The following is a 15,589-nucleotide window of genomic DNA, read 5'->3' as shown; positions in this document are numbered from 1 at the left end:
GACCCCATGAGAGAACATACATTGGCAGTATGGGTGAGGCACAGGCCTTTGACAGAGGACTTCAGGGCATTTGGTAGTGATGCAGGCCAGTGCATTCTGTAACTCCTACAGTCCCAGGCTGTGAGCCACTGAATTCCCCTAGGGTGACAGGGTAAGTCTGCAAGGTGTCAATGGCAATAGTTCCTGTCCATATTAATCCATTGGTCTGGATGCTGGCAGGGTGCTGCTTACAGCTAGGGACACACCTGCATGGGACACCTCTTCAGCATGCTGCATTCTGTGGTCATTCCCATACAGAAATGGGGGTCATATTGTACTAATTCCCAACAGCAGGGGTGTGACCTGTGATAAACCTGTGGATGATAGTGAGGTGAGCTGAGTGCATGTGTGATATGGAAGCTTCTTGGAGATAACTCACAGATATGCCTGGGACATTCCCCTTATGCTGCCTTGTGCGAAGACATAGGTAGTTTGTCATTACTTCATAACTGTGCCTTTTGTGGTTTGCCAGTGATTGGCCAGACTATATCTGTATTCCATACTACACAGACAACTAATGTGCTGCTAACCTGTATGTACAATTCCAAAGGTGTGTGCAGTTGACAGTTACATTTTATGTACTCTGTCTAGGGTACTTCCACTTGTGTACTGTGTGTATATTTGGGCCCACATTCATGGCATGTCCATCTTTCAGATGGTGACAGATATTGACATCTGAACAATGAGTATGGATGACTGCTGAATTGGGTCTTGCTGGGATGCATTGTGGTTGGCACTGCAGTTGTCAGAACATGGCCCTGTCATCGACAGTACTGGCCATAGGCCACCGAGACACAACCCTCCATGTCTACATGTTGATCACTTCCACACAATGTACAACACACAATAACCTAACACATGGACCCCTGCATATTGTACACATGCAACAATCTATATTGTAAATTGCACAAGCTCAGGTAATCTGTGCTCCACTGTTATTAAACCCACACGTACATGTTACTGCATTTCTACATAGGATTGTAGGGGTGGGGGCACTTGACAACTGTAAATATTTGCTATGACTGCACTGGTATTTCAGGTACTCTGTTGGCTTCCATTTCGTTTTGTATTCTGACTTATCATGCAGCCTAGAGACATATCAGTAGAGTACAGATCTTAGGTTTTATTGACCTACATTTCAGTTTCAGACTTCTTACCCTTCAGAACTATCATACAACTGCCTGACCTGTTGTAGTCTTTCTGTGTAGGTCTGGAGGGGGGCTGTTCTCCATTGCCATTAATTGGAGGCATTAGCACAGCCTTTTTTTATGGCCATCTACACCTGTCCTGCTGGCTGAGGCTGTTGTTGGGTATGTGAGCCTCACTGAAATGCATGTGTGTGTCCTATGGACACATATTTGGGCCACCACATGTACTGCAGTGGGATTTGTCACCTTGTCTAGTACTGCCTACTATGTTGACACCAGTATTTGTTATGGATTTCATACTGCCCATATAGGTGTCCACTGTCTGCTACCATCCCATTCAGCCACCTGATTCCCTTACATGCTCACATCTGTACCATACATACATCTAGCAAAACATACTACTACATTCAGCAATTGATAGGAAGAGTGACTTACCTTGTGGCTGTGCCAGTACTGAGGATGGTGCTGGAGGGCTGACTATGTTGGATGCACATAGTACACTCCCTATACATGGTAAAGCACAGGTAGTGTCATGTTTGGCATCCCTTTTACTGTATGTGGGAGTCAGAGAGAGGTGTCATTCCCTGGGTCCCTACCGTGTCAGTGTATGTGCTATGTGTTGCCTCTTTGCCAAAGCCTGGCATACTGGGCATGTCTCTTTCTGCCTACATGGGCAGGCTCAGGTTGTCCCTCTGTGCCTATGATGGTCTTGGCAATGGTGGGGGGCTCTGTGGCCCTGGCCAGTGCTGTTCCTGCTGCAGCTGTTTCCACAGGATCATATTGTGTAGCATGGCACATACAATGAAAATTTGTGTACATGTAGCTGGAGAGTACTGCAAGGCTCCACCAGATATGTCCAGGCACTGGAACCATGATTTGAGCATCCCAAACACATGCTCTATTATGATTCTGGTTTGTGCGTGTGCCTCATTATGGAGTTCCTGTTTGGGTGTGTGTGCATTTCTGATGGGTGTCTTTAGCCACGGCTACATTGCATAACCAGCATCCCCCACTAGATGGCCATATAGGGATGTCCCCACTGGCAAATCTCTGGTACACCTGTGTCATATGCCAGATGTGGGAATCATGATAGCTTCCAGGGCTGCCAGCACACACATTCATGATAATGCCCTGGGCATCACACATGACCTGGCAGTTGATGTAGGTGAAGCCATTATGGTTTATGTAGACCCTACCCCGCTTGCCAGGAGGTGCTTTGATGTGTATGTGCATGCAGTCTATAACACCCACTACCTCAGGGTATTCTGCTATTTGGTAGAAGAGACACATATTGCTGGTCACCGCCTCACAGGTGTTGAGAAATATATGTGCTCACTGTCATGTGCTGACATGGCGTCCAGGATCGGTGGAGTACCCTGGATGCTGATGCCTGCAAGATCCCCGTAATATCCCCATTTGGCCTTTGGAAGGTACCTGTGGCTAGTATTCTTAACCCTACACATACCTTGGTATCCACTGGGATAGGTTCCCCTCTGTTGGTTCTTTGTGTGAAGCATGGCCGGTACAGGTCAACAATTTGTTGTAGGAGGTCCCTGTCCACCCTATAGCGCTCCACTATCTCCAGCTCATATAGCCACTGGTAGGTTACCCTGGGTCTGTACACTGTTCTCACTGTGGGTTGGTCATCAGTATTCTCACCCTCACCACCCTCAGCCTCTTCCACATAGTGATGTATGAGAGCAACAGCATCCCCTAACATTTTGTTAGTTTTGTCAGGTAAAATTTCCCCATATGTGTACACCAGTGGTGTAGAGTTTGTGGGAAACACCAGAGTGAAGGTGTTTGCATAGTTTATAGTTGTGTGCTGTACTGGGCTGGGCTGCTGCCTATGTGATTGGCTACATTCACCTTTTTCATTTCCGCCAGCTATGCCTTTTTTTCATTTTGCTTGCCTGCTGCTTCCTTTTCCCTTCCCATTGCCTTCCAAATTAACCGGCAGCGCATACCCAGTGTTCAGATGTGAACAGAGCTGGTATTTCATGTTTTTTTTTTGTTTAAAACTTAGTGCATGGTGCTCACACCCGTTTAGGCAATGTAAGCACTGCTAGGCAGCCTTAGACACACCCCCTTTCCTTAGCTGTGCTTAGCTAAGGCCAAACACGGGCCACAAATCTCCAATAAGCTTACAGCATGCATGACATGCATGACTTATCAAAAAGGTAGGAGGGTGGCACTGAATTGAGAGAGATGGCAACAGTTGACACAACATCCCAACCCATTTAGAAAATAGGAGAAAGGGATTATGATGATGAAGATGATATTTTTAACAACTGTTACTGCATTTTGGTTTTAGTGCAGTCAATATTCAACACTGAAGACTGTTTTTTCTTTATGTAGCCAGAAACAGCAACATGAAATACATAGTAATGTATATTTTAAAATGAAAAGCTTTACTGAATATATGCTTACGGTCTTGTTATGCTGAAACAAAAATATAAACTTCAGTTACAATTTCAAGAATGCATAAAGAGAATGCATTTAACTTTATACTGCACAAACATTCAAGAAAGACATTATTGATAGAATAGGTTTTTAGGCAAGCTCCCCTCATGGGTCATTTTAAGTTTAACCAATTTCCCTTAGTGAGACTCAAACCTTGTACTTCTGGTTTGGGACGTAGATATCTTAACCATTATGTTAACCTTAATCCCAACTCATAGAATGTATATAGATATCCCATTATGTTCATTTTTGTGTAATTGCAATTTTCTACAGTCTACAGTTGACCAAAATGTGCTAAAAACATTTGTATTACTAATTCTTGACATTATATAATTTAGATTGAAAGACTGGAAGCTATTATACCAGAAATAAAACTGAGGCATCAAGAAAAAATAAGTAAGGTATGTCTGTTTATGACTTTATGAAGCATTCCTAAACTGCATCACATTTAATTAAATTACAGACAGATTACTGGAATTAAGAAGCGTGAACATTTTTTTCACTTCTGTTAATTAATTTCAAGCATCATATTGCCAAGTTCTTTGTGTCTATATGCTGTTTCAGACGTAAACAACTCTGATATACCTCTACTAAACCAAATGTTTTGGCATCCTGTAATTATCAATGCATGACAGTAAGTGTCATTTACATTAAAATGTTTAATGTCTAACTCTGCATGACACATTCAGATTGTTGCTGTTGTTTCGTCCTTTAGAGAAGCCCAACTTCTTATGATCTCAAGGACTGTGTTTAGCACTCCAGGCTTGTCAGTCAAAAATGTTTTTTTTTAGTTCTTGCAAATTCATATTCCTTGGTTCAGTAATGCTGCCTATCCATTTTAGCCTCTGCCTCTAACTTGCTCTTCTTCTTATAACATTGATCCTACCCAACATCAGTACCTTCTCTAGTGAATCCTTTCTTCACATTATGTGAATAAAGTATGTGAGTTTTAGATTTACTTTCAGGATTCCACTGAACAATCTAGGTTTATTTCCTTAAGTACTGACTGATATAATATTTTTGCAGTCTACATAATTCTAAAATGTTTTCAATGCAACAGTTCAAAAGTATTCATTTTCCAGTGCACAGCCTTACTTATAGCCCAGTTCTCACAACCATATGTTATTACTGGAAAAATCAGCGCTGGCTATACAGACTTTTGTTGACAATGCGATGTCTTTGCACTTTAGAATCATATCCAGATTTGGCACAGCTTTCATTCCATAAACAAAAGCACCCTTCAATTTCATGACTGAAATCGCCATCTACAGAGATCCTTGAGCCCAGAAAAATGAAATCTGCCATTGCAACCATGTCTTCCTTGTCTATTTTCAGAGAACTGATAGGACTAGATGACATAATTTTATTATTATTATATTTTTATGTGCAGCAAGATGTTGGCTTTTCAAACTTTCTGCTTTCATCTTCATCAGAAGGCTCATCAACTCTTTCCCCACATTCAGCCATCAGCGTGGTATCATTTGGATACCGAGGCTTTTTAGTATTTCTCCCAGCAATTTTGATTCCAGTATCTGCATTATCTAATCCAGTATTGTACTTCATATATTCATTGAATACATTGAATTAATAGGGTGAAAATATACAGCCTTGTCATATTCCTTTCTCAACATTCAGTTCTAATGGTTAATTCTTGGTCTGCATACAGATTCTCCACAAGGCAAATAATGTGACCTGGTATCTCTATTTCTCAAAGAACTTGTTCCAGTTTGTTATGGTTGACATAGTCAATGCCTTTGGTGCACTCAGTAAAGCACAGGACAGAATTTTTGTGGAACTCTTTTGCTTTCCTCGTTTTTCAGTGGATGTTGGCAATTTGATCTCTTGTGCCTCCGTTACTTATAAAACCAGATGGCATGTCTGGTACTTCTCTGTCTGTATGTTGATGGAGTCTGGCTTGCAGGATTTTGAGCATCACCATACTAGGTTGTGAAACAAGTGCAATTGTTTGATAATTTGAGCATTCATTACTTTGCCCTTTTTTGGGATTGGAATATAAATTAACCTTTTTCAGTCTAGTGGCCACTGTGATGTTTTTCAAATTTGCTAGCAAATTACGTGCAATACTGTAATAGAATTTACCTGGAATTTCATCACTTCCTGCAGCCTGATTATTACAAAAATTTTTTAGGGCCATCACTTAACTTCAGTCTGCAGGATGTCTGGTTCTAGATCAGAGAACACAACATTGTATATTTTAGTGATGTTGGCTTCCTTCTTGTAAGGTTCTTCAGCATATTCCTGCCACTTTATATCTTTTGGTTCTGTTTGCCCCTTTCATCTTTGTCTTTTATCATGCCCATTTTTACCTGGAAGTTTCCTTTAATATCAACAATCTCTTCAAGAGATCTGTTGTGTTTCCCATCTTATTGTTTTCTTTCATCTCTTTGCACTGCTCATGTAAATATGCCTCCTTATCTCTTCTTGCTCGTCTTTGAAACTCTGCATTCAGTTTAACACATTTTGCTATCTCCATTGTTGTTTAATGTCCTTTCCTCACCACTTAAAAAGCTTTCACAGGCAGCGATTTTGCCTTCTTAATATTGTTTCCTGAAAAATATCTTGAAATTCAGTCCATAGTTCCTTAGATAATTTGTCCTCCAGGTTAAATCCATTAAACCTGCTCTTCAGCTCCAGTACGTATTTATGAGTTTATATCTCACTGTACTGTTCATTATTCTTGTTTAATTTAATTCTAAACTGAGATAAGAAGCTAATGGTATGAGCCATACACAGCTCCAGCTCCTGTTTTTGCTAACTGTATAGAACTCTTCCATCTCTAACTGTAGAACTGATAGTCAATCATATCTTGGTACTGACCATCTGGTGATATCCATGTGTAAAGCCATCTGAAGTTCGTTAAAAGGGAGTGTTTGCTATGACTGGTTAGTTATCTTGGCAAAATACTACCAGTCTATGTCTCAGTTCATTTCAGAATCCAAGGCTATACCTGATACTTATTCCAATTGTATTTTGACAACTAAATTTAGTGTTCTAATCACCTGTGACACATTTATATATTTTCTGGCGTTATTTCCAGAGGATGAAAAACACAGTAAAGCTGATTCCTGAAGGTCCACTCCAAAAAACGAAAAACAGATCCAAATGCAAATGCAAAAAACACTGGAAGCAATTTATTAAGCAGGATGGTGCTTGCTTTTACATATAAAAGCACTCTTCAGATCCATAAAAAATAAGCACAGCAGGTGCTATATATATATATATATATATATATATATATATAAAAAATTTTTCTTGCAATAGGCAATCAAGCAATAAAGCAATCATTCACAATAAAAAAAACCTAAAATATAAAATCATAAAAACAAAGAACTAGGAACATATATAAACATCTGTAAGCATATTAATATATTTATAATTATTACATATTGCACACTAACTATTAAAAACTAATAACTAATACTAAATAATAAATAAAAAAAAAATAAATAAATATAAATAAATAAATAAATAAATAATAAATAGCAAATGACTAATGAAATGGCAAATTGTGTGTAAATAGCAACCTCAAAAAAGACAAAAACAAAAAATCAACTTAAACTCAAAAGGAAAAAAAAATCTCTTCTCAAGGCTCAAACTACAACTAAGAACCGCCAACAGCGGCGATGCTGGCAGGGATACTAAGATGAAGTACAAAGCACATGCACTATATAAAACTAAGATAGTGTTGATATTGAGGTCCCTTCTAACTCCCATTTCCATAACATAATATTCTTAAGTAGAGCACCCAAAGCTCTGATGAAGCAAGACCTATTTAAAATAATTGTTATTTCCAGAAGATGCTGCAGAACCTCATAAAACTGGTCAACCTTTTCCTCTTTAGCATTAGTTGTTGGAGCATAAACTTGTATCACTGTAATGTTGAATGTGGTGCTTTGTAGTCTAATTGAGATCATTCTATCCTTTACTGGGTTGCAGCCTAGCAATGCTTTTAACACCCTTTTATTAATTATGATGGCTACCCTATTTCTGCTGCAAGATTCTTGTCCACAGTAGAAAATCAAATAATAATTTGATGTAAATTGGCCCATCTCTGTCCATTGTAGTTCACCATTTCCCAAGATATCAGTGTTTATTCTCATCATCTCACCCTTAAACACATCAAATTTACCTTGGTAAAAAGTTCTTACATTCCAAGTTCCAATGGTAAATAATTCTTTACAGGACAGGACTATCCTTCCATCTCTGAGTACCTCAGCAGATGGGCATCTATTTCAGTTTTAATCCTTTTGCATAATTTACTCCAAAACTACTCAGACTACTGTTGAGGTTGTAGATAACCATTTTATGCTATAGTTTTGAGATGGAATGTCAGCATACTGTGTTATATTCCATGTTGTGTATGCCTGTTTAATGTAATTTGGCACTTTAACCTTGTTTGGCACTTTAGAACAAATAAGTATAGCTATGAGATCTTGATGAGTTTCATCCAATCACCCAGGGTGTGATGTTTCCATTATCATTTAGCCACTGTGCAATTCTGAGTTAGTCAGTTTAGCAGAGAGTGCTGCTGAGTCACACCTTGAAAAGGGTTCCACTATTTAATGATGAGTAGCAAAAAGCTTGAGCACCAGAAGCAGTAAAAAAAATAATACCAGACATGCAGAGTGATGAAAAAGTCAACTGCAAGGTTTTTTTTATAATGTGGGAGGGAAAGCCCCTGTGCATCCCCCTCAATATGAGGTAACATCCCCAAAGATATAGATACCAACTCCATGGTCCTGCTAATTCGAACAAGAGAGAAATACTACCCCCCCAAATAAAAGTAAATGGGTGCCCGTGCAGACTTAGAAATCACAGTGTAGTGATTTCCCATGGGACATTATCATTAGTGATGGGTTCCTTAGCATTTTGAGCTTCTGACAACTGAAGCTTGAGGAATTTCAATTCAGCCACCTGCAGACATACCCTGAAAAAGAGCATCATTTCTTTTGAGTTTACTTGGTTAACAGCAGCAATAAAAATCTTTCTCAACCATGATGACATTTGTTTTCTTTTGTTATAATTTGTACATGTCAAGAGTATTGCGAAACACAGCCAGACATTGATGAATATTATATTCTTGCAGATGCACCATTTTCTGACAACAACATGTCATTGAAATATGAATGCAATCAGCCAGCAAAGGATAACACAGGAGAATATTATTATAAATAAGAATGGTATGGCTGCTTAATTCCAAATATGCAATGAGCATTTTGACATGTTCTCTCAAAAACATTGTTACATGTCCACTAAAATAACAAGAAAAAGTGCAAACCTATATACATTAGTGAAGTAAAATTAATTGCAAAATAAAAAAGTCAAGATACTATGAAATTCACCTGATTACACAAAAATGTAACTTACTTCAGTAAATTCAAAACGGATTTAACTTCGGTCCTAATAAGTAACAACAATATTGAATAAACTTTAAAACCTCAGTAAATAACATGGATATAATAAAATAAAATAGAAAAAGAAGAAATCAAACCAGTGAATGAATACAACACGAAAAGCCTGCTCTGCTGAAAAGACACAATAAATAGCAACAAAGAAGAAAAGAATCTAAAAATAGAGGGCAGTGCAAATATTTAAGACTAGTACAAGGAAAAGCCGATTTAACTATCAACCTTAAAAATGATAAAACAAAATTAAATTGGATTCACCCTAAGACAATTAAGGAAGGACAAATTAAGGAAGAAAGTGGTGAAGAATATGGAATATGTACAGTAACTCTGAAAATACTGCCCCTCAGAATAAGAAGACTATTCTGACATATTGCAGTAATTGACTTACTATGTAACTCCTCCCACATCTGGACTTACAGTTCTGCAATTTTGAACATTGCTGTTATGGTCCAGAAAATTTTAACAGGCATACTAGTACTGCATATGTAAGGCCATATCTAGATAACACACGATAACATGATCAAAACATGCATCCTCCTTTTTTGAAGAAAATGTCATCATGTTGGAATTTTAAGACTAAAAACTGAACTACCAGAATATTCTGCTGCTGCTGAGAACTTGAAATGCATTTTCTTATAAATGGATGTGATTCCAAGCCTTGAATATAATTTTATACACCAAATACTATAGTAAAACATGTAAGATTCAAATGGCATTCCCATTTCTTCAAGTGAATGTTATAAACCATTTTTCATTACTTATAGCATCAGTATTGATTCTGGACTTAATACTTGTTCTGACTAAATGTATGATAGTGTTATTTATTCTCCAGGTATTAGTTCTGTTATGCATATTATTTACAACATTTAACATATTCTTAAGCTTGTCTCAAAATTTCCAGTGTTTTAAAGAAATATGCCTAAGTTCTGTTAGAAAATGACGAGCAATTTAAACAGTTTGAAAAAATGAAATGTGGTACCTTTAGGTGTTTAACTGCAGCTTTTACAAGAACATATAATGAATCAGCTATTTTCATTCTGTGAACTACATCAATGTAATCTATTTAGCACCTTATGTCTGTTGTGAGGCTATTTTCATGGACAAAAATGTTGCATAAGTTAAAACTTAGAATAACTGAACATCTTTTTGCCATAAGAAACAACAATAGAGTGAATTCCTTGCTTACAAATAGGAATGACATGACTCAGCCATCCATTTTATGTTCTGGTTTTAGAAGACAGACCTAGGATTCAGAAAGAACACAAGTACTGGTGGTAAAAGTTGTGGTAAAAAGAGACTGTTTACATGATGCATTGCTTTGTGATTCAGAGACATGTTAGTTGCAATGAGGAAAGCCCTCATTACTGGCTAATTTACATGTCTTTGAGGTACCATTAACTACTGTGAATCAGTCAATAATGTCATATATTAGAGTTTCATTCATATTACTATATGTACAGTGCATCGTGATGCTAGAAATGCTACTCTATTAACGTTCTAAAATTGAGCCCCATTAATAGTTTAAATAGTCTCCCTGGCATCACTCAGTGCTCCTCCTGGCTTTGTACTGAAGCCTCCTCTGATGTGGGGACACTCTTTCTGCTCCTGTTGTTGGCACCCTTTCCCTCTTAGCTCACAGACTTTTACAATCATTACATACTGCCAGAAATTAGAGTTTCATACTTCTTATTATGGAAAATAAACCTGGCTTCAGTTACTGATTAGATAGCCTAGAGGTCTAATGCTGCTGCTTTCTGTGTCAAGACTACAGGGCTCACAGCCTTTTTCCACCCCTTTGAACATGCAGTTTTTTGTCTTTAAGACTTAGGGAACTTGTTATATTATCTGCAGTAGCACATATGACTAGGATCCTCTGTGCAAGGTTCAAATACTCTGCGTCTTTTGGGCACACTGTAATAAAGTATCTGTCATGTCCAGTGTTCTCCCATTAACCATATCTTATGTACTGCAAAACTACTGTTCTTCCAAGTTTCTTTAAGACATGATCTGCAGAGTTATTGCTGGTGTTTCCTACCTTCCAGTATTGTAGAATCTACTCATTTGTCTAGGGGAATAGAGAGGCGTGATATCCCCCCAGTACACATTCACATAGTCATACATGGACACACACACATGCATACAACTGCACTCACAAATTAAATCATCAATTGAGATATATACATGCACATAACAACCCCACCTATCCCTTAACATAACCTAAATCAGCTAATATCTGTTATGGATTTTGCGCCTGGATGCAGTGGGGTTCCCAGGTTTAAATGAAATTGCATCTATAGGATGTGTGTTAACATTGAAGGCAGAATTGAGATAGCATAGATTTATACACATAAATATGTGTTTATAGACTTATACACACATATTTACATATTTACATTTTTAGTTGTTTTTTTTAAATGTGCGTCTCACATTCATATTTATGGATTATTTTCATAAATATATATATATATTTTTTTTTTTCTGGGGAATCTACTAATGGTTATATGTCATTTTAACTGTTTTTATATTTTTATACATTGTTGCTTTAATTCATTAATTGGTATTTGTCATGTAATAATGTAAGTCATATATATGTGCCCATTTAAATGTTGGCTTTTATCTGATGAAGTTATGTATTTTATATAACAAAAGCACTTATGTTTCTTTTATTTTATGGTGCAATAATCTGTTGGTGAACTACAGATCCAACCTTGCCTTGTGTGTGGTTACCAGGCATATATATATATATATATATATATATATATATATATATATATATATATATATATAGGTCTTTCTGGTCTTTCTTCCTAAATGTGAAGCAATGTTATGAAATACAGATCAATAGCAGTTCGATTTTATCCTCTTACTTCACTTTTTGTACTCATCTCATACATCCCTTGTATTTTCTTCACTGTCACTTATTGTTTTTGTTATCTTATGTACTCTGTATGAATGGTCATGTTATTGACTCTGGGCTGAGATAGAAATTGGCCAGAAGTGATAAGCACTGTTCCCTAGTTAACATATTCAGTAAGTAAATACATACATAAATACATAGATATTCCCCCTATTGTGACCTCCTAGGCAGATGAACATACTCATACATATACTCAGACATGTAGTCCCATATGTGTGTACGCACACACACACACACACACACACTCACACCCACACCCACACATACCCATGAGACCCCATGGCACTCCTGTCCACTAAACTTCCCGGAACCTACCTCTATAACACTAGGTGAACATGAGCTTTTGGCCATGTTCATGAACAAAAACATTTGTGACCTGTCATGTTACTTTACAAAGCCAAGAAATTCTCTGAATCATTCAGCTGCATGAATGCCTTATTACTAGCATTTCTGGGGAAAGCCATGGCTAATTAGCATAGGCTCTCCCTTAGAATGTCTCATTAGCATCTGACATGATCACAGAGACAGCCCACCTCTGTACTGCACATCTTCATGCTAAAGCACTGTAGTAGGGCTGTCTCTAAATAGGAAATGGTTTGTGGTAACCTTGTGAATATGCCCTCATGGCTTTAAATTAAAATATTATTTGCATATTCCAGCTTGTAGAGTTAAAAAAAATCATTAAAATATAAAACTTAATATTTCATAACCTCTAAATTTAAATAGGTAATTCTTTTAAAGTACCTTTTAGCCCAAAGACATCTACACAACTGACTGGATAATTATGTAGTAATTAGCTGCTAATTTAATTGGTGAAGTAGTGAGGCAATACAGTTTATAATGTTAGTTAAAAATGTTCTGTTTTTAATTATTTTTTTGCCACTGTGCATATTAATGAGTTTTACAATACTGGCTAAAGGTTTGAGCTGTCAAAGAAGTTAAGTTTGTTTTAGTAGTGTATTCAAAAGCATAGTTAATAAAAGAATGAAAGAGACAAAGAGAAAGAAAAGAAAGAAAGAAAGATTAAAAAAATACAAGGAAAAGTAAAAAATTCCCACCAGCCACTGCTAATAGTAGAATGGCTTAATTCTTAAGTAACTTAATAGCAGTGTAACCAGACACAGTTACTGGCTTATTAAAACATATAGCTTGATTTTGTAATAGATTTTACAAGACAAGGTAATCAGAAATACAAATCTTTTCCTCTGGAATTCAGTGGGAAGGAAAAAGTATACAAAGTATATTTTCAAAATATTTACTGCAGATAATAAAGAGAGAGAGAGAGAGAGAGAGAGAGAGAGAGAGAGAGAGCTACAAGCCTTGTATGACATACACTTTATGAAAGCTGACAAAGGTAACAGTTTAGTTATTATGGATATAAGTTTATATGTTGAAACTAAGGTCCCATCTGCCTGACATGGCGGTAGCTCAAGTGGATGTAGAACAGCCCATGACACTTCTTGAAAAGAGGAGGGAAAGTTCCCTGTTGCCCTGGTTAAATTTCCGCAGTAGATAAAATACCACCTCTGGTCTCCCCTGAAAAAAGACCAATAGCCTAGTGGGATTAGCCCAGTCAACAAAGGATAAATAAATAAATAAAATATGCGTGTTTTATCTGCAACTAGTAGTTATAGAAAAGTAGGTTTACTTAAAATACACGAGTTTTGCCAAAAAAAAAAAATGATAATGTTACTATAATGACTATGAGTTGCTTCATTAACTGTTAACCCTAGGCTAGGCGCCTTGCTTGGGATGCCTAAAATTAATAAAAATGTTATTAATCCACCATTGTGCCCAACTGCAGCAGCAGGAGGATGAAAAACAGAAGCTATAACTATGTGTGTTGAGAGCAAACTGAGCTCTGTATCGCAGAATACTGTTTCATGTGACAGGGATTTTTGGAAGTTTTTGACATATTTTTGAGATACAAGTTTGATATCCTTGAAACTTTTATGTGTACTGTGCATACTGATTCTGCATACATCCACCCCAAAAGAAACAGGCACTAAACATGAATGTATTTCCCACACAAATGGACAATCCTGCCATGGATATTAACAGTATTTGTAATACTACTTGTACTTTATTTGACTCAGTGCTGTCTAGTAACATTTTCTTATTTGATAAGCTATACTATCAAATAATTATAGCAATGGTGACTATTACAACCCCTGCTTTTGCTGACCCAGTGTTAGTTGGGCAGTAGTTGAACTTTCTATTTAAACATCAACTGTATCAACAGGTATCTTTCACAAGTTGTAATGTTGATTTTTTTTTATTTGGAGAGGAAATGACACATTTCAATAACAAATACAGAACCAGCACCAGTGATATAGAGAGATAAAGTCCTGATGATTGTCCAGTTGATCTGAGCTTGGCTAGTGGTGCAGGAATTTGATGGCATTTGCAGGAAGGACGGCTCAGCTCACCTTGAGGAAAGGGAGGGAGGGGTTGGTCCAGCTACATGGACAACCACTGTTTCTCTCAGAAGGGGCAGCAATGCAGTGGCTGGGCTGGGAGATTGGCATTAGGTTTACAAGCAGTCAGTGGGTGGTAGCTTTTATGATGAGACGGCATAGACACGTTTTCCAGGGGGAGATCATTATGGACCACCACAGTGATGTGTTTGGTATGTCACCGCTCCCTGGGGAATAGGGTAATTTAAAAAGGTCTCATGCTGCTGCATCCACTAAGCACCCTTGTTGCTGCCTGAATAATCCACCCCCCAAGAGATAGCTCTCATCTTGGCATCAGGTGAAATCCTAGGAGCAGAGTACTTGTTGGATGTGAATGACGGATGTGAGGCACAATGGTCAGCAGACACAGGAACAAAAATAAACTAGAAAAAAATACCAGTAGAGATTTTGGAGTCTTTTTGGATGATAAAAGTGATCCAGTAATTTAAGGATCTGATGAACGCAGAGCCGAAAGCACTTATCCTGTTTGTTAGGATTTACATCCTATTGTTTGAAGGATTTTCTCTGTTCTTTATTAAATTGTGCTGTTTTTATTTTGATTCTATCTGCTGAACATGCATTCTATTCCCTCTTTGTGGTGATATTGCAATGTTTGTGTTTAATCTTCAGTCATTGTTTTAACACTACAGTCTTCAATCGTTAGTGTTTTTTGTTTGTTTGTTTTGTTTGTTTATTCCAAATATAGACTGATTAACTGCAGTTAATCTCAAACCAAAAAAATGAAGTACAGCAATCAACTCCAAAAAACAAATATGCATAATCCCCCAATATACTAAAATTCTTCTAGGAGGAAAAATACACCCTAATCCTGGTTCCATTTATCACAATGAACAAGAAGGTAATTCTCTCTCACACTCTTCTCTAATGCAACTACAGCCAGTCCCCAACCCTGGTGATCTAATTTTTGCTAAAATAAATGTTAGAAGCATAAGAAATAAAAACTGTTGAACGGGGTCTACTTTACATGATTGACAGCTCAAATGTTCGACTTTCATATGGCTGAGACCATATGATCGAACATTTGAAAAATCAACAATGTAAAGTAAACACCATAATATAAAATAAAAAAGCATTAACTCTGTTTAGCAGGGGGGCAAGCCCCCCCTGCACCTCCCG

General features: G+C 37.3%; 1 protein-coding gene across 1 annotated transcript in view; it reads left to right on the top strand.

Annotated features, from left to right (window-relative positions):
• LOC122800030 overlaps nt 1–15,589 on the top strand; it is a 938,706-nt gene that overhangs the window by 774,342 nt on the left and 148,775 nt on the right. Inside the window, exon 7 of the mRNA XM_044069506.1 lies at nt 3,989–4,051. Within this exon, the coding sequence (XP_043925441.1) occupies nt 3,989–4,051 (63 nt within the window). The remainder of the gene's footprint in view (nt 1–3,988; nt 4,052–15,589) is intronic.

This window comes from Protopterus annectens, chromosome 1.part0 (assembly GCF_019279795.1).
Source record: "Protopterus annectens isolate FY-2018-M chromosome 1.part0, PAN1.0, whole genome shotgun sequence".
Classification (NCBI taxonomy): domain Eukaryota; kingdom Metazoa; phylum Chordata; order Ceratodontiformes; family Protopteridae; genus Protopterus; species Protopterus annectens.
Note: the sequence above shows the minus strand (reverse complement) of the source record. Positions and strands in the feature narration are given on the sequence as shown.